At 44.6% G+C, this 27,847-nt stretch overlaps 1 protein-coding gene across 6 annotated transcripts in view; it reads left to right on the top strand.

Moving 5' to 3' along the window:
* EPHB1 (EPH receptor B1) overlaps positions 1-19,445 on the top strand; it is a 438,054-nt gene extending 418,609 nt beyond the window's left edge. For 4 of the 6 annotated variants that reach the window (XM_008983781.5, XM_078354177.1, XM_035277873.3 and 1 more), the window contains 4 exons: positions 6,573-6,722; positions 13,375-13,568; positions 14,393-14,548; positions 17,994-19,445. In XM_008983781.5, the coding sequence (XP_008982029.1) occupies positions 6,573-6,722; positions 13,375-13,568; positions 14,393-14,548; positions 17,994-18,102 (609 nt within the window). In that variant the 3' untranslated portion in view covers positions 18,103-19,445. The remainder of the gene's footprint in view (positions 1-6,572; positions 6,723-13,374; positions 13,569-14,392; positions 14,549-17,993) is intronic. The other 2 variants (XM_078354180.1, XM_078354179.1) reach the window with 1 other exon arrangement.
* Positions 19,446-27,847: the final 8,402 nt, after the last annotated feature.

Below are 27,847 nucleotides of genomic sequence, written 5' to 3'. Positions count from 1 at the left end.
TTAGACTGTTCTCACACTGCTAATAAGACATACCCAAGACAAGGTAATCTATAAAGGAAAGAGGTTTAATTGATTCACCATTCAGCATGGCGGGGGAGGCCTCAGGAAACTTACAATCATGGTAGAAGGGGGAGCAAACATGTGCCTTCTTCACATGGTGGCAGGAAGGAAAAGTGCTGAGCAAAAGAGGGAAAAGCCCCTAATAGAACCAACAGATCTTGTGAGAACTCACTCACTGTCATGAGAACAGCATGAGGGTAACCACTCCTATGATTAAATTACCTCCTTCTGGTCCTTCCTACAACAAGTGGGGATTATGGGAACTACAATTCAAGATGAGATTTGGATGGGACCACAGCCAAATCACATCACTTGCCATGCAAACAGCTACCCACTTCCTCACCCAGGGCAGATATTGCTCATCGAGACCAATACCTCTCTTCTCTCCAAACCCAGAAGGCCTAGCCCAGTGGTTCTCAAGCTTGGTTGCCCATTGGACTCACCTGGGAAAAGTTTTGTTTTTTCTATTAATGGCTTGAGTATTCTAATTTAGAGTCTCTGGGAATGGTGGCTGAGCACTGATGATTTGAATGTGCTTTGGGTGATTCTTACATGTAGTCTTTAGTCATAACCCCTTGTTAAGCCCAGTCATGAAGCCTCAGAATCCTTCTTAACCCAGGCATTAACAATTATCAGAGTTTGTATTTAAGATAAATCCTAAAGCAATCCATGACTTGTATCCGACTGATCAGCAGCTCTCAAAGTGTGAGAACCACACTGGGAATTTGTTAGAAATTCTCAGGCCCTATCCTAGAACTAGTAAATTTAAAAGTCTGGGTTAGAACCAGTTTTATGAGCCCTCCAGTAGGTTCTGATACACATTCGAATTTGAGATCCACTGCTCCAGCCAGTAGCTGTGGCTAAAGGCCCAATGTTCAGATCACCTGAAGCATGTTAAAACCTATCAATGCGTGGGCATGACTCTGAGAAATTCTAATAAATTAGAATACTCAAGGCATTGAGTAAACAAACAAACTTCCCCCAGGTGATTCCACTAGGTAACCAAGCTTGAGAACCACTGGGCTAGGCCTTCTGAGTCATCAGAGGAAAGGTGTATTGGCCTTGCCTTCAGCCAGTGTTGTACATTTACCTATGCCTGGAGTGGCCATGTGAGTCTGGGGACATTGATGGTAGAGTGAGGATAGAATTCTCCCTCAGGCATGATGACAAAGGGCAGTGCTTCAAGGTATGAACTGTGGCCAAGGTCTGATCAATGGCACTGATGAAATATTAGGGGGTGTCCTGTAGTTAACTGAGGGGCTTTGATATAAAGTCTTGGAGGTACCCCTCACTCCCAAATCCCCCTGCCCCCTCATAATAGTCCATGTTGGTTCTGCCACCTAGGAACTTAACAGTGGTATTTTTAAACTAGTATCTGATAAAATTGTATATACTCAATGTATTAGTTTCTCATGGCTCCTATAACTGTCACAAATTGATGAGCTTTAAACAGAAATTTATTCTATCACAGTTCTGGAGGCTAGAAGTCTGAGATCAAGGTGTCAGCAGGGCCATTCTCCCTTGGAAGGCTCTAGGGAGAATGTATTTAAGATAAATCCTATCCCCCTCTCTTAGTTGCCATCAATCCTTGATGTAACGTGTCTTGTAGATGCATCAGCCCATCTCTATCTCCATCTTCACATAGTGTTCTCCCCTGTGTGTTGCTGTATTTTTATTTGTCCTTCTTATAAGGATGTCAGCATGAAATTTAGAGCTCATCCAAATCCAGTATGATTTCATCTTAACTTGATTTGATTGTATTTGCAAATACCCCATTTCCAAATAAGATTATATTCACAGGTATCACAGGTTAGGGCTTTAACATGCCTTTTGTGGGGATATAATTCAATACACAACATTCAATAATTTATTGTTTAATGATAATAGGAATACATTGTGTGCTTTAAATATGTTAGATTTTCACGACAACTTCAATATACTTTACATATTATAAGCCTTTTGGAATAGCAGACATTGTGAAATTCAGACCCACTACATGATACACTCAGCCATGAACCTGTCAGTTCTAAACTTTAAGGGGATTCTCTCATGCTGCACAACTGAAATGTTTGTTGAACAAGTCCATGAACACAGTACTCAATATTCATGAGTAGCTGGATTTCTGCCATAATCCCATTGAGACTTTGTCTCACACAAGATGGTCGAGAAAGGTGCTGTGGCAATGCCCAGACACATAGAAGTACTGCCCTGTGGGCTTCTCCACAATAAGTAATTAGCAGAAGGAATCGGTCATATGCCTGTACCTTGGCCTAAAAATCTTCATACTTGGGTGGGCTCTAGAACCAAAGCTATGTGTTGTGCTTATGTAATCTCACTGTGGCAAGACAGTGTGCTGGCTGGATGGTATTAGGGACATCCATTGCCCATTGAGAGCAGGGATGAGGCTCATCATTACCAAGTTCCCAGCAGGGTACTAAACACAGAATGGATGCTACATAGATGCTTGCTGCAGGCTGTCTAAGACTGAGGGACTAAAGTGCCTCTATACCAAGAGCTTCTACCTGTTGGCATCACACCTGCTGGCAGGTGTGGTTGTGGGTCAGCAGATGACCTTGAAAATGGCTGGGTTAGGATTAATTCACTACCAGATATCTTCTCTTAGTTCACCAAATCCTACACACACACACACACACACACACACACACTCTCTCTCTCTCTCTCTCTCTCTCTCTCTCTCTCTCTCTCTCTCTCTCTCTCTCAAGTTTATCTTAAATCTGAGTTAAGACATAATTACTCTGAAGCAGTGGTTTTCAGACATTTGAAGAATTCGTGGCAACACAACCATTCAATGCAAAGCTCTATATGGAAGGTGTGTATGAAGTCTTGAAGGGAACTCAGACCCCTGATGATAGTAAGCTGCCTCTTCCTCTTTTCCTCTTCTCCCTCCCCCATGTTCCAATATCGACCCCTGCAGCAGCTCTAGGGAAACCCGGTCCCTGCAAAAAGCAGACCCATGCCCTTAGCTTCCTTTGGGGGAAGTAAGCCATCTGGTACCTGCAAAAACCTGTGCCAGCGACAGTACTCTCCCCAAGCCCAGTGGGTCAGCACTTCTGTGCCCGTATGAATGCAGATTACTTTCCAGTGAGCCCCATGCATTCTTCACTGCCCTGAGAATTTTTCCCTGATGTTCCCCACCACCCAATAGAGCAAGCCCTCCTCTATACCCCTTCCTCATGCCTGCACTGGGGAGCTGTGAGCTCTTAGAGGACTTCACAGTTACACAGCTGTGCTGGCCCTGGCATCTGGTCCAGCCTCCTCATGTAACAGCAGCAGACACCTGGCTGGCAGAACCCCGCCTGCTGCAGCACGGTCCCACTTCCTTTTCTTCTGCTTCCCTCCACAGGGCTGGTCACCATCCTCTAAATTAATAGATTTCCTTTCACATAATTGAAGACAAGTTATAATTACCACTTGATAATATTAATTATGTCAATTATTGGTATTGATGATATCAGTCATTATCACCATGATTACCTCTGAGCACCAGAAGGCAACACTGATAATGATGCTTGAAAAGATGGAGGGAAGATTTAAAATTCCTAGGAAACAAAGTGCCCGCTCTTGTGCTCCCCTTACTTTGCATTTCCTTTTGTTCTGCCTCCCAGGTCAGTGTCCCCCTTCTCTTCAGCTGAGCAGGAGAGCCTGCCATGACAAGCTGTCACCTGCCTGTCCAGGGGCTCTTCTCGAAGGCTCGGGCACCTGCTGGGATGGAGGGGTGTGGCAGTGACAGGCCAAGCTCAGTGTTCAGTGAGGCCCAGCAGTGCAAGGTGGCAGGAGGGTTGGAGGCTCCTTGCCGTGGGCCAGGCACTGCCACTTTCCAGGCAAGAGGGAGCAGCTCCACAGCTGTCACTGACAGCCCCTGGGGTTTGCTCCAGAGTTGGCAGAGGAGGACGCGCTCAGACTCCCAAATCACCTCTTTGAAATTCAGAAGAGCCATACTGCCATCTCCCCTCCCCTCTCTGATACAAACACACACAAAAGATAAGCAAGCCCTAACTCTATTTTACTCACAGACCTACACTGCCAAGTTTTCTCTGTCTCTCATTCCTGCACACAGATTGATACATTCTTACACAGAATCTTGTTCTCTCTCTCTCTCTCTCTCTCTCACACACACACACACACACACACACACGAGTATACTAATTAAACTCCTACTCTCTCCTACCTCACTTAACCCAGGTATTTTGAGATAACTAAAGCCCGTCTTTTCTGGGGGAGCCCAGGTCATCTCGAGGTGTGACAACAGCACCTCCCCTAATGGCAACGCACAACCTGGGGGCTCTGCACCATCAGACACTGACCTCCAGGTGTTTGGTAGCTTCTGCTTCCCTGGATGAATTCTCCACCTCTCTTCCTAGCCGTGGTTACCATGTAGATAGCATCAGTAAATTCATTCATGTTCTGGGGGGTGATGAGAACAGAGAGTCTTGTTGCAGCCACAGCCTGAGCAGCATGCCCTCCAGACATTTGTCGTGTAGCTGGCATATGTGCTGAGGACATCTCCCCCACCACAAAAGCCTGCCACCATCCTCAGGGGAAATCAGGACTGTCTTCTTTACAGAGAGTAGAATGTGTGCCTGGGGAGGTGCAGCTTGGTTGCCTTTATTTCTCCCAGGGCCCGGATAGGAAACCAGATAAAAATACACTGCTGTTTGCTCCTTTTTTTTCTCCCTAGCTCGGGTTAACCATTTTTACATTTTTACAGTATTTTTGCTAACGTCAACCATGTATCTTTGGTGACTTGAGCAGATTGTAAGAATGGGCAGCATAAAAATATCCTCTTTCAGTGGAGACATGAGGTAAATGAGGAGGGGAGCGAGGGAGCTGCTGTCCCTGCTCTGTGCTGTTACTGCTGCAGCCAACGGCCTTATGTTCCATGTATTACGGAGTGAGACAGAGCCCAGGCATGAGGAAAAGCACGATGGGGTGAAATCCTCGCATTTGGCACAAAGAACTGAAAAGGGGGATCATATTTGCTACAGGGAGTGATGAGCTTTGGAGGGCAGCATTGGCAAGCACCCCCTTTAACACCTGTAATAGGCACTGATGCTGGGCAGCACAGGCCGTGCCAGCTGTCTGCTCTACGCTCACCTGCCATTGCTTCCCCCTTAGGAACTCCGTGCTTCAGCCATTGTGGATTGCTTGCAGTTCCCAGCCTCTCTCTTACCCCTGGCCTTTGCACAAGCTGCTCTCTGCCTGGACTTCCCTCCTCTAGTCACTTTGCATGGTTACTTGTTCTCTAGGGCTCAGTATAGTGAAAATAATAGTTAACACATGCTGATGAGAAACTGAGGCACGGAGAGGTAGGCTACTTACCCCCATCATACAGGTAGAAAGGAGCAGTACTGCTATCCAAACCCAGCCAAAGGCTCCAGGAGTTCTTCACCACCACCAGAAACTGCCTCTCTAAGGGCTCCTGCCTGCCATCCCTGACCCTCCCCTGTGTTAGCGAGTCTCCTCTGGTTTTCAGAACACTTTGCACCCACTCTCATATTCACCTTCCTCACTTTTCAGTGTTTTTGACAATATATTTTAAGTTTCTGTTTTCTTTTCCGTCTCCCCACTGTCCTGTTCAGCTTGAGGGCAGGGACATGCTCGTTTCTGGGACCCCAGCTTCTCAGCAGGGCCTGACACAAAGTGGTGCTTATTTCCTGTTTGCTGATGAGATGAATGAACAAATGGATAGCTATGAATCCCTTAGGTAAACAAAACTGGCTAAGGTCTGGCGGGCAAGCTGAGGGCCAAGCTGAGGGCCAGGCAGAGAGCCAAGTTAGAAACTTCTAGTGTGGGACTGGAGGCAAGAAGGAGAAACAAGCCTAAAAGTGGCCCTATAGAAAAGGGCCTCTCCAGCCTCTTGGATCTTGACCTCCAGTGAAGGGTTGGCAGGACAGCCAGCATGTAGAAAGACCACAGCACTGGTACCATTAAACCTCTGTGAAGCCTGGAGCTATCTGCACGCTACTGGTGCAGATAACCTGCCCCCGCCCCAGAGGTGGAATGCAACGAAAATGGGGCAGAGGGCAGCACAATATGACCTTGTAGTGGCAGGGCCCTCCAGGAGGTATGCCTCAACACTCTTTCCTTTTGTATCATTGTGATTCCTTCTAATTTAAACGTGTTAGCTTTTATATTGCTAGGGAACAAAGACAACCATAACTTGTATCTCATGTAACCAATCTCAGGTAGTTCCAGTGAGTTTATGACAGTTAAACTCTCTCCTCCCACCCACCTCCCCTGCAGGAACATTGGAATCAGTATATAGGGAACCAGAGCACATAAGGCTAGAGGCCAGCACAGGTATACTGGTCACCTTGAGCTTCTCTAAGTAGGCACAGCAACATAGCTTGTGCAAGAGGCAAGAATAGCCTGTCTGTCCTAATCATAAGATACTGGAGTGAGGGTTTGGAAGAACATGCATGCCAAGATTTTTATTGCCTGCCTTCAACCAGAAACCTGATGGTTGGGCTGACCATGCTTTCTCCTTTCAGGGAGGGAAGATCCCCGTGAGATGGACAGCTCCAGAGGCCATTGCCTACCGCAAGTTCACTTCAGCCAGTGACGTTTGGAGTTATGGGATCGTCATGTGGGAAGTCATGTCATTTGGAGAGAGACCCTACTGGGATATGTCCAACCAAGATGTGAGTGTCAGCAGCACTTGATTGCCACAAACCCCCATCAAAGGGATCCCAAAGGCAGTAGCATACCAATTCCTTCTGTTTTCAGCTCACAGCCTCATAATCTGAACCTGCAGTGTTCAGGGCAGGAGATATAGGGACACCCTTAGCATGGATGTTGTAACTAATCAAAGAGCCCAGCATGGAGGTGTGAAAGTCCCTATGACCACAAAGCCTGTAGAGGTGCCCAGGCCACAGACCCCAATCCAAGAGATAACAGGCTGTTTCCAAATGGCTGAGGACCATGAATTAAGCAGTAAAGTCTACCCTGCTTCTAAGCATTCAGGTTCTGTGTTTTCCTTTCCCATGTATGACAGAGGGGAAGGAGGCACTGGACTGAGGGCTGGAGCCTGGGTCCCATCCTGCTTTGCCTCTGATGGCTGTGCTCCATTGAGCCAGTTGCAGTTTCTGTGTCAGACTTGCACCTCTTAGCTATAAAAAGAGGAATTGTAAAGGGCCCTTCTTACCTGAGAATTAACTCTTCTATGATCCTATATCACATATTGGTGAAGGAAGAGGTGGAGAGCTTTCCGAAGCCGGTTGGCTTTAGATGGGCCACAGGAGAGGGACCCTGTCTGCAGGAAAGCCAACACTCCCCCAAGGATGCCCTCAAGGGAAAAGGGTGAGAAAGGAAGAGAAGGGTCATCTAAGATGCTTTAAATAGAGGCCTTTGGGGATGTTTCATATGAGAACCTTTGCTCCATACTTACTAAAAGATGAGGAAGCCTTTTTAGGATGATTTGCTTTGATAAGTCTCCAATGGCAAGTCCTGCCTGAATTTCAACACTGCCTCTCACCCTTAGCTGATGTCCAGGAATGAGGCCTCTTTTGTGTTTTGAATATATACCCTCTCCTTGGAGCTGAGGGGATTGCAATTTGCAAAGCTGCATACTTGTGTTCTCTGCTAGCTCTTCCCATCACTTTGGGAGGGGGGCAGTTTTTATCCTTCCCAACTTACAGTTAAAAGAGGAAGAATGGTCCCTAGTTCAGATCTGAGTCCACTGGGCAGCCAACCACACTATAACCCACTCTGTGCTAGGGTGTACACAGAGGAACTTGTAAACTGTGGAATCAGCAAGCTTCCTATCCTGCCAGAGGTTTAGTGTCATGGCAGCTGCTCAGAAGATTGAGAAAGGTGGCAATTTCTCAGAGAAACTGTGGAAAGAGGAGCTGGGGTACTTCTATGACAGTACTCCCTGTTGCGATGGGCGGAGTGACTCCAGCCTGAAGTAGGTGAAATGGCTGCATCCCTGAATCAGGTCCCAAAGCCAACCATGGGTGGTATTGAGGTCCCCTATTATCTGTGATTAGCAACAGCTTGCCTCTGCTCCTGGAGCATGTCAAATCAGTAAGTGGTGGAGTTCATGCAAAGGCTGCTTTCATGAAATCAGCTGCACCCTGGTTCTGTCTATGCCAGCTGCTCGATGAATCTAACATGTTAGCTAGAAAAATCTAACATGTTAGCCAGAAGCAGGACACAGTGGCTCACGCTTGTCCCAGCATCTTGGGAGGCCGAGGTGGGTGAACTGCTTGAGGCCAGGAGTTTGAGACCAGCCTGATCAACATGATGAAACCTTGCCTCTGATAAAAATACAAAAATTAGCCAGGCGTGGTGGCACACGCCTGTAATCCCAGCTACTTGGGAGGCACGAAAATCACTTGAGCCTTGGGGACAGAGGTTGCAGTGAGCCAAGACTGCACCACTGCACTCCAGCCTGCGTGACAGAGCAGGACTGTGTCTCAAAAAAAAAAAAAGAAAAGAAAAATCAGACCCATCTTATCCTGCCCAAGACCTTAATCTTATTAAGAACAATTCAGCACATACAGAATAATTGCAAAACTGTCTGACAAGCAAGATTGCACATTCAAGATATTTTCTGTCAATGCTAAAAACAAGTAAAATTTCTGGTATTAGACTTCCAGAATTCCCAGATTATTGATTTAACACACAGTCACTGTATGCTAGTTGTGACTAAGCACTGTGCTTGCTGGTCCTATTTTTGAGGGTTTTACAGTCCAGTGTCATAAACATGGAGCTTTGAGAACATTTGAGTGGAGGAGGGAAGGGAAGACTTCCTGGATATTTGACATTTGAGAGGGGTCTCAGAGGGAATGAGAACATCTGTACAGTAGCAGTTTATTCTAATTTTGCTGTGCTTATTCAAGATAAAGCCGCTAAGCATTGTCTCAAGAGCAATTTTGCTCCCTGTGGGAGGCGAGAGGTGACTTCATGCCCATTCAGAAAGCTTCTTGCAACCTGGCCTGGGAGAGAGCCAGGAGGGGCTCCCAGCTGCTGGGCTGAAGCCTCACTCATCAGAAACCACCAAGGTGGTGGTGGTAAAGAATTTTACAGATGACAATTGAAAGGTTTTAAGGAAGAGAATTGCAGAGGCAAGTCGGAGTGCTGGTAATTAGGCTTCCAGAGCCCAGGAAGGTCTTTGAACATGTACAGAGAGTTTGTCAGCCAGAGAGAGCAACTTGGAAGTTCTGCTGCTTGGATCTGATTGACAGAGATAATGAGAGTGGCAGTATCTGTGGAGAGGAGCTGCAGTCTTATTGAAACATCAGAGCATGACTTAACCCAATCTGCCCTGGTTTCTCCACTGCTCTGAGCTCCTCCACTTTCCTCTCCCCAGTGCAAGGTTGACTAGAGCACTACCCACAGCCTGACTCACTAATGGGAAATACATATCTGGAGGCAGCTGGGGGCAGCCCCTGAAAATGCAAGGGCAAGGGGAAGGGCCCTACCCATTTTCCAGAGGAGTTCTAGTCACTCCCTCCAGTTTCAGAGAGCACCTGGGGTCAGACTACCTTCACCTGATCCCTACCAAACCCACCCTCCGCATCACCACCCACCCCCTGCATCTACCATTTTTCAGTACAGGTGAATAAAGGAACCCCTCACCCCCCTCCTCCCTGCCCCTTTAAATAGATCCCAGGACATTTGCTTATGCTGGCCTTTGCAATGGCCAAAAAGGCTATTGCTGACCTTTCAAAGTGAGACAGCAGTGAGCTCTGGATAACAGTTGCCTAGACTGGCTTCCTTAACCCCGCACCTTTACTCTTACTTCTCTATGGAAATGCCATATGATTGCATTCTAATCTTCAATCTTCTCAATAGCCACTTATCTCATCTTCTTATGGACCAATGAAAGGGGCTCAGAATTTACTTTAGTTTTCAACTCTATTTAGTAGGACACCCTGTGTCTCGAACCTTAGGCCATATCTTTTCATACCATTCAAACCTGGTCACTGGCATTTAGAGCCATCATCAGATGGCCAGAATGAAGGCGTTTCTCCACTCCTCCTCCCTGTTCCCCATACCTGCTAGCAAGGCAAGTGTGACAGAAAATGATCTCAAAGTCCCATTAGAATATTGAAGTTATTTTTTTACATAATGATGTTTTAATTTGACTATAAATTTTATGTGCTCAGAAATTTAGAAAACACGCAGATCCTAAAGAAAGGAATAAAAATCTCTAGAGGCATAGTATTTCAATCAAAGATTTCAGTGGATAAATTCTACCCATATACCAATGAATAACATCGGTATTTTTTTCTTCGGGCTGAAGGGTAAAGGACACTTTTCTCCCTACATGCAAGAAGCATTAATGCTCCCAGATTATCAGCTCAAGTAATAACAACAAAATTACCTACAAGAAGTAACAAATGGAGTAAAGTCCCATTTTCTAAACACAAACATGAGAAGGGGTTCCCACGGCTATGCTCTACCTGGAAAGTGAGAAAAGTGCTTGGTGCTTTTCAAACACTACCTTCCTGGACCTCCAAAATGAGCAGTAGTAGCTCCCTTCTTTGCCGTAACGACACCTTCTCTGTGATGTGGATTCTTCCTACTACTCATCTGTGCTGTGCTCAACATGCATCACTTTGGTGTCATTTAATCTTTGTAACAGTTTCATCTGTGAAGTTTCAGGAAGTCAGGTGACTCTCCCAAGGTTCTATAGCTAATAAATAGAATTTGGATTTGAAACCAGGTTTCCAAGGTCTATGTACTAGGTAGTACTACCACCGCCACAGCCACGTGGACCTGTGCTCCTAGCTGACCTGCCTGAAAGGAGAAATCAGTGGCTTTTTGATGTCCCCTTAAGAAGAAAGTAAACACACTGAACAGAGGAAATACAAAAGCAAATAGCAGAACAGTCTTCAAAAAAAAAAAAGGGCAATGAGATGCCATGCAGTGGACACAAGGGAAACAATTGAGTTCCATTCAGTCTAGAGCTCACAGGCAGAAGACTCAACATGTGCATAAACTCCATTCTCTTGATCCCTTGCCAAAAGAGGTTGGGTCAGCTGGTTACACCATGGAGCTGTGCTCTTGCAGAAAGGCCCTGACTCCAGTGCTCTTTCTTGTTACAGGACAGGTAGTAGAGCTGTCTTGCCAGTGAGGAAAATTAGCACCTAGGGCTCTGCCATCTAACAATCTAAGGAAAGATGCCATTAGTTTAGGGGACCACCAGGAACATTAGCTGCCCTTCACTGGAAGACTTTGAGGACCCCTAGCACTGTGCGAGGTTGAGTTTGGATGCTAGCTCCTCCTGCTGGCCCTACCTAACTTGCCCTTATGCAACCCAGAAGGAGTTCCGGGGGGCCATTCAATGGGTAGCCCTACTTGGTGATTCTGTGACTAGGACCCTCCGTCTGGTTACTTGGAAGGAACTGGGTAAGGGTGCGGGGTGTGTGAGCCAGGCTGATGGGAATGATGCCCAGCTGCTCATTCTCATCGATTACTTAGTAATCCATGCCCTTGTTTCAAGCCAAGGAGACATCAAACACCTCCAGGGGCTGTTCTCCAGGCTGAGATTACAATGGCAGCCCAACAGAGGCCTAGGAAATGCGGCTTTTGAAGTATTCAAAACTTAAAATCAAGCACCACTATGATTTATTCCCAGCCCTGTCTTTTGCTGGTTGCATGCCCCTGGGCAAGTTACTTCACTGCTCCAGTGCCTCCATTTTCTCACAGGGAAATGGGGTTTCAATGTCCTCAGAGGATAGCAGGGGAATTTGATTGACAACAGTTTAGAGGAGGAAAAAAAATTGTCAGTGTAACACATTGTTCAAAAGTGAGTATTCCTAGTCACTGGATTTTTTTTATAGTGATAAAATTGGTATGGTTTGTATGCTTGTTTTTCACCCTTTGAATGGAAGAACTAATACACCTTGATTATCTCTAATGACTTCTGGCTATCATGTTATTTCATGCCTATCTCATGTCCTACCGACTATGCATAGAAATTGTAAAAACTAAACTAACTGAAAATACTTATTTTTGACTGATTTACAAAGTAAAAAAAAAAATTGTTGAAATAAACATGATTTTTTTTTAAGTAGAGGCAAAAACACCAAAAAAAAAAACCCTGAACTCCAAATTATTTCCCTTGTTGTTAAAGATGCTTTAACTGTCTATTTTAATATAAAATCAATGCGAGATTATTATAGAAAATAAAAAGATTCAAATAAAAAGAAAACCATAAAAAACATTCAGGTTTCTGCCTATCCAGAGGCAACCACTATTAACTCCATGCTGTATATCCTTCTAAAGTCTTTTCTATGCATGGGTATAATAGTTAGTTTTTATTTTGTGTTTTACAAGAGCAAGATTATACTATACGTGAAGTTTTGCAGCCAGCTGTTTTGCCTGTTACACTATGAGCGTATTTCCATTTCAATAGATAGATTTTTGTAGTCTCACTTTGAGAGCTGAATTGTATTTTAGGCCTTCTGCTGTATTACGGGTGTACCAAACTCAATTCATATGTTTAGCGTTTGGGTCACTTACAATTATTTTTTCTAATGTAAAAAGCACAGAGCAGGCATGATTGATTTAAATGCATTTGAAGTTAAGATGTACTGGATGAAAAAACACAAAGATCTGAAAAACAGACAAAGTACTTAATGTTCCTAAAATCTTTACAAAATTATTCTCCGGTGTTTGTGAAAATTACCAAAATCTGATTGACAGTATTCATTTTGGACCACCTTGTTATTTTGACTGTTGTCATTGATTTGAACCAATTTGTTTAACCAAGCCCATTCATGTTGCTGCCTCACGAGGATTCTGGCAAATGATGCAGATGAGGCATCTAGAGGGTCTCTAGCATGGAGAAAGTGCTCCATCCATGCTAATCCCTTTCCTCCCTTTCTCTTTCCTTCCAAATGAATGAATGAGTCCATCACAAGTTTTGAGGACACCCTTTATAAAAAGTGGGTTCCTTGGGTTTCCCATGTGTCATTGTTTTATCACCCCTGGTGCCACCAGCTTCCAGTAAGGCAGAATTGGGCCCCATGTCTTCTTAAAAAGAGGAGATGCTCAAGCTGTTCACTGGCTCATTCGTCAACAAATATTTACAGAGGTCCATGTGTGTCAGGCCCTGTGCCAGGAGCTAGGGACATAAAGGATGTGACCTAAGATGTGACCCTTGGTTTCTAGGAGCCCAAATCCTAGAGGGATAAACTGAATGCACAGTAAATCCATTACAGTAGAATGTGTGTGAGCACAGAGCAAAGGCATCTGCACCAGCCTGGATCTGGGAGGCTCCCTATAAAAGGGGTAATTGGACAGTCACCCAATCGCTCCTGTCCCCTGTGTGTACTGCAGGTCATCAATGCCATCGAGCAGGACTACCGGCTGCCCCCACCCATGGACTGTCCAGCTGCTCTACACCAGCTCATGCTGGACTGTTGGCAGAAGGACCGGAACAGCCGGCCCCGCTTTGCGGAGATTGTCAACACCCTAGACAAGATGATCCGGAACCCGGCAAGTCTCAAGACTGTGGCAACCATCACCGCCGTGTGAGTCCAGTGAAACCGTAATCCTTAGATGTGGGTGGTTCCATGGTCAGGGGCATAGCCAGCAGCCTCTGACTGTGATCCTGTGTGCATTTTAAAAGAGCATCTAGTTACAACATAGGCTTTATTTTGAGGAGAGCAAGCACACATGACAAAAGAGAGGTATGAGAACACTGCAGTGATCATGATAGAGAAAATCATGTCTTAAATCAGGATAATGGTTGTGGAAAAAATAAATGAGTTTTGGGGATTTAAGAGACAAAATCTTTGACTTGGTGAAGGATTGGACATGGGTGCTGAGGGTGAGGGAGATGTCAACATAGCACCCTGATTTCTGGTTTGGATACCTGGATATCTGCTTTGAAAATGTGCCAGAGAAGGTCATTAACGGGTCTCATTGCTCCGTTTTTTTTTTCAAATAGCTAAGGATAAAACTAGGAAAAAATGTTATCAATATATCTGCAGAGGTTGTGGTAAAATATGTATTTTTTTAAAGGACCATATCTTTGAATGGTGAGGCTCCTAAATTTTGGTTTACAAAGGAGTTGGGAGCCTTCCATTCCCTTCAGACTGAATGCTATGTCAATCTACCTGTCTGGGTAAACTGACCTGTGACGGTCCCCAGAGGCAGGGACACTGGCCACATGGACATAGAAGTCATGCCGATTTAGGATTCCATGAGGAAGAAAGGTTCAGCCCAGGGTTCCAGGATAATCCTGATTCCATCAGGGATGCTACCTTCCATGTAGTCAGCCCTCAGGCCAGACTAGGGTGCTGTCCATGCATCTCCACAATATGTGGTCACCTGCCCCTCTCTGTCCCACCAGGCCTTCCCAGCCCCTGCTCGACCGCTCCATCCCAGACTTCACGGCCTTTACCACCGTGGATGACTGGCTCAGTGCCATCAAAATGGTCCAGTACAGGGACAGCTTCCTCACTGCTGGCTTCACCTCCCTCCAGCTGGTCACCCAGATGACATCAGAGTAAGTGATAAGACTCTCTCTGTCCAGACCACTGTTAGGGGTTATTGTGCCTTCCCTGACATCGCAGATGATAGGAGTCCTTTTTCTGGCCTCATCCCTGGAGCTCCATCTCTGTATAGACTGGGCCTGGGCGGGAAGCACCTTGGAAAGATGAAGGGGGATGTAAGGGTGGGGTGGGGAGGTAGAGATCCACTCTTGGCCTCAAATGAGAGTTCTTCAAAGTCAGAGCCATATGTCTTTGCCTAATCACCCAGAGTCTCTTCCCCATTTAAGTTTTTAAACTCAACTCATCAAAGAGAGCATCCAGATGGAAAGAACACAGCCAGCCAGTACTTTAAATAACATAGCAGGAAAAGCATTGCACTGATTCAGCAACAGTCTGAGATGTGTGGGGAGCTTGTCCTTATACTTAGATAGCAGTTGTCAATAAGCATGCATTTCCATCCCCCACAATTATTTACCAGTCTGCAGCTCCCACAGGAGTTTGGACGAATACACAAAATAAAATTATTCAAATAAGATGAGAGCCAGAGAGTGTCTTGAAAATCCATGTGGTCCAGCATTTCCCTCAAGAACGTTCTGAGAAGTACCAGTTGTGGGAAATGTTAATAGGTTCTCCTTGGAAAAAAGGTCCCGCAGTCAAATAAATTTGGGAAATATTGTGCACTTTATCACCCTCTTGGAGATTCGCTGCTCATATTAGCATTATAAAGGCCATGAGAAATCCTGAAATAAAGGAACCCATTTAAAATTACTAAATGCCATAGAACCATATTTTTGAGGGGCAGGGTTTTATAGAACTGTAGTCTGGGAAATATTTATCTAGTTCCACCCCCTTCCATTCAGCAGATTCTGAAATCACGTGACATTGATGCTTACAAGTGGCAAAGCTGGGACACAAGCCTGCTTTTCTGGCTGCCAGTTCAATGTTCTGCTCCCTGTCCACCCCAGGGCCTCAGTGGTTCCCAGGCTTTCTTGCACACTGGAATCACTTGAGGGCCTTTAAAAAATATTGATGCTTGGTTCTCACTCCCATACCTTCTGATTAGTTGTGGTGAGATCTGAACATCAGGGTTTTTTAAAGCTCCTCAGGTGATTCTAATGTGCAGCAAGTATGGGAACCACTGGATTAATGTTGGCAAAGGTCAGATTTCGCCTTCTGTACTCACAGAAGCTCAGATAATCCTACCTAGGAAATTAACTCTACCCTTCAAACACACACACACACACACACACACACACACACCCAAGGGGGGACTTCGTGGGCTCCATAAGATAGAGTGTGTACTGATAGCACATATTGTGGGATCTGGCAGCCTGTAATACACAGTTCTCACGGTAGAAGATCCAATCATTCATCCATCAATTTGCAAACACATATTGATCACCAATTATACAATGGGCACAATGTAAGGTGCTGGGATTCCCTCCTTGCAACTGGGATAAACCAGTTGCTGAGTTCCAGAAAAGGGCGAAGGTGATCCACCTCTCGTAGCTGAGTCCCCAGGGACAGCTCCTGACACTCTGACGGTTTCCTGTCAGTCTTCCTGGAGTCCAGCTCCACCTCTCTGAGGTCTATTTTCTTTTTTTCCCAGAAATGGTGGAGCCACCACTTTCTCCGGGGAGATGGTTTGTGTGTCTAGCTTTGGATCTACTGAACATCAGAGTACATTTCTTAAATACTAGCTTAATTTCCTGGTGATGCCAAAGAAAAGATAGTTCCGCCATTAATAATAATTGCAAAATAGACAGCAAAAATAAATAAATATAAAAGAAGCACTTAACAGTGGAAAACCATCTTCCCCATCTTTTAGAGTGAAAATGGATGGCCCTAGATAATCAGAGGGACTGGGTTTAGGGATAGAAATGGGTGCTTACGAAGACATTTTTCCATTTTTCCACTGTGATCTGCCTGCATGTGGAGGCTATTGTCATGTAATACCCCCAGGATCTAAAAGAATTATCTCAGTCTGGAAATAATCACCTGAAAAAGATAAGGGGAAGACCAAAAGGAATGTAAAACTGTAAATTAAGGGATTTTGTTTAAAGTAAAACATGTCCACACAGTATTAGAGCAATTCGATTTGTTTCTTGAGAGGTAAAAGATGGAAAAAGTAAGTGAGCAACTTAATAAAATAGATTGTGGGACAATTTGTGAATTCAAAATTCAAACATGCTTCCCTAAAGTATTTGTCAAAAAGACATGGGCACTTTGAGTATCTCAATCAGCAGCATCCCTTGGGAGACTGACTACCAGCTGAAAGGGGCATGGGGCGGGAGAGCCAAGGCATTGTGAACAGAAATCCAGCAAGGGTTCATCAGGGTCTGATCAGCTGTGCTGGGTTTGAGGGGCTTTAGAGGAAACACAGTCAGGACCCTAGAAGAGTTCTGCTAGCATCTCTGCAGGAGTGTTGAGAACCAAGTCGTCTTATATTTGAATAGCAGCTCCACCACTGCTTACCTATTGTGTGACCTCGAGCACATTGTTTGACTTCTCTGAGCCCTATTTGCCTTGTTTATAAATCATTATAAATAATAATGCCCATTTCATTAGTTTGTGATGTGAGGTTAATGGAATGGCACATGCAAAGCACTTGATGCATTATCTACCCATAGCACGCACGCAAGAAATGCTTACTGTTAAATTTTTATCATTATTGAGTTTATAGTGGTTTCTCTATTTTTATGAAATGCTTTCACATAGGTTTAAATGAGGTAGTGCATGGCACGGGGGTGTTCCCAAGCAGTGTTATGTATTATTATTAACTGAGGAAGAATATATGGGTCTAGCACAGGTCAACTATAAGCCATGAATTTGTTCTTATTAATCCAATTCAGTGCTCTATCCTGGACATATTCCTTGGATTCCTGATTTGGCAGATATTTTAGTTATTTTGAGACCACTCTTTTTAAAAATGCATGACATTAAAATTCAAACAGAGGCAGAAAATGGAAACTCAGGGGAAAACATCGGAAGACCAGGTGAGGCCCATAGCCTTTCAGTCTCAGTGGGTGATCACTAATTTAGGCAGAAAACTCCACAGAATAACTATTTTTCTTCTGCTATTTTTTAATACTCCAAGTGCCTCATAGACTGTGCACTTAGAATATTAAAAAATAGCAGAAGAAAATTCCAGTCCACCTGAGGGTGGTGGAGACAATGAGGGGCTGCCTTAAGAGTCATACATGAGGAACACATCCCTGGAACAAGGCACAGCACTCTCAGGATTGTCTAAGCTGGAGGGGCATTAGAGAAGAGGGAGAAAGTGAAAGTGAGTAGAAAAATCTATAATTGGGGGCTTGCCAAAAACTTAGGTAAACTTAAGCTAGTTGGATTTTTGTAGCATGGCTACTTCTGGGGAGCATGGCTTCAGTGATGAAGTTTTGATCTGCGAAAAGCTGACCTAACACTAAAGTGACTTCTTTTCTGGCTGTTTCCTCCTAGAGACCTCCTGAGAATAGGGGTTACCTTGGCAGGCCATCAGAAGAAGATCCTGAACAGCATTCATTCCATGAGGGTCCAGATGAGTCAGTCACCAACGGCAATGGCATGAGAACTCTTGTTTCTTGGGGAAGGAGAGGAGGGAAAAGGACCAAGGTCAAGGGGGACCAGAGGTTGACCACTGTGGAATGTATAGGAGAGACTGGCTTCCCAGCTGAGGAATGCATTTCCATCAGTGAAGAATCAACCGGACCTGTTGCAAATAGGCAACCTTCATTTCTCAGTGACAGAAGCATGTTTGAGCTGCCGTGGGAAACCAAATATATAATAAAAAAAATATAAAAAGGTGATGTTCGACAGAAGTGAAGACAAAACCATATGCATCGGGAGAGCAAGAGAAAACAGCTCCCACCCTCAGTGGGCTGGAGTTGTCCATCCACAGGAAGAAAGGGAAGGAGGTAGAGGGAAGAAACAGTGTTCCATTTTCTTCCTTACCAATGACATTCTTTTCTTTTCTCCTTTTGTACTCCTCCCTGAGAGTCCCCTCCTTTCTCCCACACTCGTTTCCCTCTGCTCATGACTCCTGTAGGGAAGTTTCTTCAAACAAAATGAACCCAGCTCCTGAGTCTCCAGATGTTGTTCCGTCAGTTGCCAAAGGACTTCGCTGACCACTGCATGGGGATCCAACCAATTCAATTAATGTCTTCATATTGAAGAAGAGATGTACCTTCAATTGAAAACCTCGTTTTTCTTTTGTTTGCATTTTCTGCAAAAAGGAAAAAGAAACCACAAATTGGAAAAAAAGAAAAACCTGTTTCCGTGTGCAAGCGCACACATATGTATGTCTGTGTTATAAAATGACTGTGCTTGTTCGTAACAGATGCAAACAAGAAAGAAGACCTGGGAAGTCTTTGTCCCTAGGAAATCCGAAGGGGCTGGAATGCAGTGTTGGTTAGGCTTTCTGGTTGGCCCAATTGGCCTACTGGCTCAATGGGAAGAGAGGAGAGGGAGAAAAATGAAATGAAAGGGGGGGAAAACTCTCAGGAGTTTGCAAATTCAGACAGGAAACAGGTGAGTGGTTTGAATTGGACGCAGTGTGGGCCATCCTGGAATGATGCTGACTGATTGATTAATAATTGCTGATAACATCTGAAGAAAAGGAGAAGGAAAGTGTTTCTGGAGAATGTTCTTTCACATCACTGGAATCTGCAAGAAGTGACAAGGGAGAATTGTTGCTTTACCTACGGACTGGCTTAAGCCACGTGGCATCCGAGGAATGTTTCAAACGTGTCTGTGTTTCTCTTTACATTCCTTATTGTACCTCATTGTTCAATTCACTTTTGTAAATTCCACCTAACATTTAATTATTTTTAATTTCTCCTTTTACCGTAATCTCCTTGCTAATTTTATCTGTCTAATTAAAATGAGCAGAAGCATGTCTGGGTTTACGTAAAATGGTGTCAGAGTGTGTGTCCCTGGCCCCCCATGGGTTGTCCCCAAGTTTTAGGAGAATCCTTAACAACCGTCCTTCTTCTTTCTAATGTGGGAGGGAGGGAACACATCCCTGACCCCATGACTCCCAAGAAGCAGAATATATTAAACTCACTGGCACTGATGTGACCCAAAGGAAAAACTGAATAAATATGAGGCTTAGGAAGTGTCTGGCAAATAAACAATCACCATGAATACACGGTCAACCTGAATTTAGTTTACACACTGCATTTGAGAAGTCCACATCCAGGCCAATGTTGTAAATGTAGACTGCTTGCTTGTGGTTTATCTACAAACATGCAGTTTGCAGTGGAGAGATGTGAGGCAGTAAAAGGGGTTATGGTTGCCAAGTAGCTCAGTTAATACATATTTACAGTGATAATAGCCTTCTCCCCAGTCATTGCTAACTTTGATATGGGGTGGTTCTTACCTTCTAAAATCACTGGCCAAGATTCTCTGAACAATTAACCCCTTCAAAGAGGCCCACTGGCCTGAGGGTACAGCATTATTTCAGGGGAGCTCATCTTAAATCACCATCCATGTGCTGAACCCCTGGAGAATGGAAGTAAGTGGACAGAATTACTCTCAACAGTCTGCCTGAGGCTGCAAAGGACCCCAGTCCAACCATTCGGGTAGAAGAGGAAACTTCCCTTTATTAATTACTTACCAATTCCATGCACAATTTACTAATTACCCCGAAGACCTCAATCCATGAGTATCATACAAGTCTAGGCAATTTGGCTAATCTAATCTCAGTTTGCCACAGGAATGAATTTTAATCTGTCACTAAATTCCTCTGGCACAATCTTTAACCCCAAATTCTCACTGTGCCACCACCAATGCCAACTCATCTGGTTGTGGACAAAGCAGGGTCAAGGTGAAAGTCCTATGAAACCCTTTGGCTTGGTTTCACCGTAGATCCCATAATGGAGAGAGAGAGAACCCAGAATGCACAAGAGGAAAGCATGAGGGGTCAGCAGAACCAGGCCCAGGGCACCTCGAGGCATAACTCTCAGTGATGTGGGCACTCGATCCCACAGGTGCCCTGAACAAGCCCCCCCGCCTCCACCCCAGATGAACTACAAGAACACATAAGGCATAAAGGGGATGAGATGTGTTGCTAGTGAGTGAGACCTCCCACATTACCTCTGCAGTATTAGGCCAGTCAGAACCTCTCTGAGCCTCAGTTTCCTCATCTATGTAATAGGAAAATAATACCTACCCTCGATGAAGAGTATCTAACATTCCTGGGAAGGTTCTCAATGCCAGACATTTTCTAACTGCCTTACATGCACGAAATCTCTTCCTTGCCATAATCTTGTGACATAGTAGCAGGTAATTTATTGTTCCCAATTTTTGGATGAGGAAACTGAGAGACAGAGACCCTTCCCAGATCACACAATAGTGGTGTCAGGATTTTTGACTCAGGCAACTTGATTCCCTGCTCGGAACCACCTACCCCAGTGGGTCTCACACTTGAGGGTGCATTGGTACCACCTGAAGATGATACTGTTAAAACATAGATTGCAGGTCCCACCTTTCGACTCCTGATTCAGCAGGTCTAGAGTGGAACTGGAGAACATGAACTTCTCACAAGTTTCCAGGTCCAGGGACCATGCTTTGAGAACCACTGTATTACCCCAGCCTACCTTCCTGAGAATTCATAATAGACATAAGATTCCTGCCTCAGGAAATAATAGTGATTGAGGTTCTTGAGATACCCAGAAAGAAGGGAATGAACCCTCACACTCTAGGCATGAAGTGATGGGAGAGGCTGGTTGGCATCCTATGTCTCCTCCACTGGCACATTTAGCTCCAGGGGGCTTTACTCACAACTTCAAAGAAGCTCCCTGGGGAGGATGCTGTCAGTGAGACCCCAATCCTCTAAATTTTAGCTACACATGCTGTCTTATCATCTTGCAGAAGACTAAATCCAATTTGACCCTTACTTAACACACTTTGCACAATGGTCAGTGATCCATGGCCCTGAGAGCCAGGCTAAAGAGATGGAATCTGTAGCCATGCTACACAGCTTAGGGCACGGCTCTCAGAAAGTGGGGGGGCTGCTCAACCAGCACACCTGCAGCTGCCAGGAGTCAGATGGGTGGAGATCACATGGGGGCAGGTGGGAGATGTTTAATTAATGTTCCTGGGTCAAAGGTGATGGAAATGGAGATGATTTGTGGAGAATCCTTGGAGATTATACCCCACCTTTCCAAACCCTCTCTCTGCCCCTTCCAGCACTCAAAGGAATGACTGGTAGAGAGACAGATAAATCTACAGACTATATATGTTTATTGTCTCACCTGGGTGTCGCTGAAGCTCATAGATGTCAAATACGTTCCTACACTACTGAAATTATGTTCTTCTTCCCGCCTTCCACTTCTCTATATGTCTCCTTTCCACCAAGTTATGTGTAGAGCCAGATCACCGGATTCTTGCTGAGGCTACCTGGGATAATTGAAATTAAGTGAGAACTCAAAGCTTTTCTTGACCATGCACTTATGAAGAAAGCAGAGAAACCAGTGAGGGTTGAAGAATAGGACTTCAGGAATATTGAAGGGCAAGAAGACTGAGACATGGGTCAGGAAGAAGAGAATCTACAAGGTATCAGTTAAAGATTCTAACAGTTCTCTCTCATTCTAAGAAGGCCTTTTAGGGAAGTCTGGGAATTTCATTATCTTTTCAGAAATATTAGTGGCTCTGGCACCAACTGGCTGAGGACATGGTGAGGTCCCTGTCAGTGAAATGAGAGGGAAGTCACAGCCATGATGGGGATCAGCCACAAACAGGCACCAACAAGAGAATTTCAGGAACACTCATTGCTAAAAGAAGCCTTAAGACTCCTATCAGCATGAGCTCTGCATTGGCTGAGACTTGCAGTCCATGTCAGTCATTTCTGAAAGTAGCCAGAGGTTCTGTATTGTCCAAGATATCATTGGGACAGCGTGCAGGGGCATATTAGAGGGGAATCCCTGAGGTCACAGAAAGTTGGCCAAAAGGGGAAGGGCATGTCTGGAGCACACTGGAAGGTCATTCAAGTTGATTGAGGTCCAATGGCAACTATGTTCACCACCAGGGAGTCTCTTGAGACCAGCCATTTCCAAATGAGAACAGTTATACAGAGGTCTGAGAACAAATTCTCAGTCCTTCTCAGAGAGTGCAAGCCCTGATAGGAGTGGGAGGGTGTATTCTGCAGACCCGATTAAGGGTGGCTGGGATGGATGGGCCTCCATCACACACCAGGGAAAAGGAGAGCCCTCCCTCCTTCATGCCTTCTGGGCTGGCCTTGTTATCACAGGTCCTTGAAGGGGGTCCCATGCTGCTGTGAGTCATGACTTAGCACACAGTATCCTAGCAGAACCTTGTGGAAATTCTCCAAATGAAAGTGGCCACGGGGCACATCCTACTCACCTACGTATCCAGCACTCAGCACACTGTCTGACACATGGAAGATGCTCAATAAATGTGTGGTGATTGAAATAAGTTTGAATTGAGAAAGTTTAACATGTCATTATTTCACCTACAAAAGTCCATGACCTTAAACAGCATGCTTTAAAATAAATTAATCCCTGGGTATTTTGTTGGAATCTTTTTCAATTACTGCTATCAATCGTAACCTATTCTAATTTTAGTTTTGTGAAGTTTAAAACACTCCTTTTAAATCCTGTTTGAATCTTTAAAATAATGTCACAGTCTTCCCCAGAGCCCAAGCCTGGGGTGAAGCAGCCTCCCACTGAGTGTCAGTCATTGTAAAAAGGCCTTTAGGTACAGGAATGAATTTGATGCTGTCCCTGGTACAATGGCAGCAAATTTGAAGGGCAGTGAAGAGCAGAGGCCAAGGATGGCCCATCCCTCTGACAGCCGAACCACGGCTGTGTCCTGCTGGAGGACTGTCTGGCTGGGCAGAGAGGATGGGCAGCACTTCTCTGGCCAGTGAAACTTCATTAGTATTTTGTACAACTACCCCTATTCCAAGGCTTTCTTCCAAGAGTTGTTTGTCTTTTCTAAAACCACTATTATTCTAAGAATTCCTGTGGCCTCCCTTTCACCAGAAGAAAAAAAAATGTTGAAATAAGAAAACAAAACAAAATTATGGGCAAATTAGCTACTTCTAAGCAACTGAGAAATATTCTTAAATGAGAGAAGTTCTCTTTACCCCAAGAAAACTTTGATTTTTCTCTTCTGGTCTTATTTAAATTTGTATTTGCATGTACATGAGCAACTGCTATACTCTGAAAATGGCTTTCTGACAGAATACAATGACAAGTAAATTTCAACTCCAACGTTCTTAGCAGAACTCAATGTTGTAAATAACTCCAATGAAGAAATTAAGAGGGCTATGGGAGCACAGAGGTGGGCACTGCCATTGTCCCAGGCAGTTAAAGAAGCCAACCCTAAGGTGGTCTGCTAAATTGGAACCTGAAGAATAGAAAGAGTTATCAAGTTGAGGGGGTGGTGGAACTCAAATTATAGGTAGAAGGAACAGCAAGGGCCAAGGTTCAAAAGCCAGAGAGTACGTGGCATGATTTTGGGCTCACTCGCTGCTAGAGAGGCTGAAGAATGCAGAGCTCCCTCTGAGCAGCTGGAGGAGTAGCAGGGCAAGAACTTGATAAGGCATCCAGGTATTGCTCTGAGTGTAAGCTGTGGAAAGTAGGTTGCAGCAAGGGAGTTGTATTTTATACAAATCACTCTGGCCACAAAATAGAAAACAGAATGGCAAAAGTCAATTCAGGGAGACTAGTCAAAAGGCTGGTATAATAATCTTGGCAGATGATGGAAGCCTGGGTGAAGGCTAGCAGTGGGGACAGAAAAAAGTGGATTGATTCAAGAAATAAAAAGGAGTTGAGAGCAGCAGAAGGGAAAGAGAGATTGGTTTTCAGGGGTGAGGGAGGGAAGAGTTGAGGATGACACTGCCTGTTTATGATTTGGGAAAGGGGGTGGATTTTGATACCATTCACTGACAGAGAGAATACAAGAGGAGGAAGAAATTGTGGGAGGGGGGGACAATATGAATTTGAGTTACCTCTGAGCCATTGGATATAGGGCTGCATAATTCAGCAAAGAGACTTGGGCTGATGATAGAGATTTTGGAGGTGTCTTTTGTCTAGATGTTAATTAAAGCCACGGGAGTAGAGGAGTTTACTGCATGAGAATGTGAGTGGAGAGAGAAGTGAGCCCACATGGGACCCTGAGAAACGACCATATTTAATAAATGTCCAGGCAAAGGAAGGCTCACAGAGGAGTTGAGACAGAATCACCACTGAGAGAGAAAAATCAGGAATGTGCAGTGTCCATGGAACCAATGGGAAACATTTCAGGGAGGGAATGGTGGTCCCAATCCAGTGTTGCCAAAAAGAGTTAGTATTAGGGAAGGATTAAAAACTGCCCATGAGTTTAGCCACAGGAAGGCCTGGTGACCATAGTAAGAGCAGTTTCAGAAGAGAGCTGTTGGTGGAAGATGCTAGCTGGGTCAGAGGAGACATCATAATCTTCCAAAAACAGTGACTCTGAAGAGAAGAAAAGTAAGGAGATAGCTGGAAGCTCTTTTCAGTGGTTGCTTCTTTGTTATTTTTTAGTGGGAAAGACTTGAACAAGTTTAAAAGCTAATGAAAATGATTAGACAGAGAGAGAAAAAGACAAAGAGGGTAAGTGAGAGGATCAGACCCCAACAAGGTAGGGAGTTCCCGTGGAGGGATGGTGTGGCATAAAGTGAAGCAATTCCAGTTTGGTTTGGAGGATGAACAAAGGAAGCAAAACATGAGTTCCTGGCAGAACTCAACCTCGCCTTGCCTTCCAATTTCTTCACAGTTTAATCACTTAGTTCCCACAGCCTCTTGTGATGAAGAGCCATGACTGAACTCACAGGCCTTGCCATGGAAATGTGAGAGTAATCAGGCAAGCGCACCCATTTCTAGTGAAATGGGAGAGAAAGCAATGAGAAGATCTAGTGAGAAAGGAAGATGAAAGCATCACAGGTCCTTCTGCTCAGAAGCCCTCAGTGGCTACCCAATACTAGTTTCTGATCATGCCCACCTCTCCAGGAAATGAAGGCTGCAGAAAATGTCCCATGTCTAAACTGTATGGCTAGAATGAACTGCTTCCAATTCTGAGCAGCGGGTCCTCCTTTTGCTAGATTGCTGTAGCTCTGTGTTGACCCTTGGAGATCTTCCTCACCCCCATGATGGAGCAATTGCCTTCCTCCTCCAGCAAACACTAGGAAAGGTCTGGACCCAGGAGGCTGAGCACACAAGCACCTAACCCTAAATGCCAGTGGAGTATGGCATGCCAACTGGACTTCTGTGTAATTACAGATGCCTCAGGGATCTCTGACCATAGCCAAGATGTTTTCAGAGAAGAAAATGCTGATTAGGGCTCCTGTACCACATTTGGGTATAAGGTGACACTTACACCTTACATTTATAAATGCAGACATTTCCAGCTGTCACCCTTATACCAAAACTTGGTACAGGAGTCCTAATCAGCATTTTCTTCTCTGAAAGTAAAGAGAGTCTTGTCTTCCCAGTGGAGTCTTACATTCTTCTTAGAATGTGAAGGGAATCTTTCTACCAGCTAATTAGAGGAGGTGCTCCTGTCTTAGGGGCTGAAATTATGGCCCCTTGAGGAGTTCTCAAAAACAATAATCATAAATTAAATAGTATAAATGGTAATAGCAATTGCAATTTTTTTGAGTGCTTACTACAAGCCAGGCAAACTAATTACTTATACGACTATTATACCCATTTGAAAGTGAATTAACTAACGAGGTTCAGAGAAGTTCAAGCAGCTTGTTCTAAATCACACTGAAAAGCCAAGATGGGAACTGAGGCTATTTGCCTGAAGTGTGTTCTCTTGAGTTACCAAGCCATACCCCCACCTGAGCTAGACGCCTTCTGGAAATTCCTCCTGGCCACGTCAGTCCTGTAACATAGTGCAGACAACTTATCTACACTCCGAGGCTTTGTGTCTATAAAATGGGAGTAATATTCACCCCACAATGTTTTGCAAGGGTGAAATGAGGAGCCACATAAAAGTCACATAGCCTAGGTCCTGGTTGTTGGGAGTACTCAGTCAATGGTGGCTAATATCCATTTATTTTCCTTCTAGGGATTTGGAAATATGATGTAACAATAGAAAATGAACGGGTGCTTGAGGTTTGTTGTAAAAAGTCTTCTCGCCTTCTGATAAAGGTCAATCCTTAAACTCCACAGATTTGGGGGTTTTGTGAACTTCACGGTTACGTGTATTTGTCATCTTAATCATTTCTGTCCTTCGTCTTGCATGTTTGTAGAGATTAAAGCTGAGCTTCGCCTTGCTCCTAGGTGGATTCCCAGGTTGCTTGCCATATTGGACCAATGGCTAGATTCTGAAACTTCAATATGTCATGTAGGCACATTGCTTGCTCCTTCACACAGGCCCATGAACTTTCCTCTCTGCTACTAAGTCTAATCTCCTCTTCTGATTAAAGCTTAAAAATTTCTGGATTTATCAGTCCATATTAAGAGATTTCCTCAGCTAAATAACTCTTCAGAGATTTTCTTGTGACTGAAATGTTATCCTTGGGGCCAATCCGTTGGGTTTCCAAAAGTGTGCTGAGTGCACCATCAGTGGGTGAGAAGGTTTCAGGACACATGTATCCACATCCTTTATACATTTATGTCAATGTAAACTTGGAGAAAAATATAGGTAGCACAAAAACATATACATGATTTCATACTAATTATAAAGTTCCTTTAAAAAATAAGTTTATAGACTGGGCACCGTGGCTCACACCTGTAATCCCAGCACTTTGGGAGGCCGAGGCGGGCGGATCACAAGGTCAAGAGATCGAGACCATCCTGGCCATGGTGAAACCCCATCTCTACTAAAAATGCAAAAATTAGCTGGGCATGGTGGCATACGCCTGTGGTCCCAGCTACTCAGGAGGCTGTGGTGGAAGAATTGCTTGAACCCAGGCGGAGGTTGCAGTGATCCGTGATTGCGCCACTGCACTCCAACTTGGCGACAGAGTAAGACTCCGTCTCAAAAAAAAAAAAAAAAAGTTTATAAAGGTAAAACTGTTTCCTGGCTTTAGGGAAATAATGATAACTAAAAGATAGTAAAGTTAATGTGTGGATATGGTAAAATATTATGGAGGGAACGGAAAAATTGAAATGTGGAAACCTGTGAATCCTTCTCACCTTTGTCTCCTCTTCCCAACACCACCCCTCTGGCACCCATCAAGGCTGCCACGGTCTCCGTGGCCACTGCTCAACCCCCTGCCCTGTCCCACATCCTCTCAACTGGCTGCTTCTTGGCTGTGCCTCAACCTCAGCTGTACCTGAAGGATCCCAGATTCTTCCCACTTGGGTTAGCTGTTTCTCCTC

This window comes from Callithrix jacchus, chromosome 17 (genome assembly GCF_049354715.1).
Source record: "Callithrix jacchus isolate 240 chromosome 17, calJac240_pri, whole genome shotgun sequence".
Taxonomy (NCBI): Eukaryota; Metazoa; Chordata; class Mammalia; order Primates; family Cebidae; genus Callithrix; species Callithrix jacchus.
The sequence above is the reverse complement of the archived record's forward strand: the minus strand, read 5'-3'. Positions and strand labels throughout refer to the sequence as shown.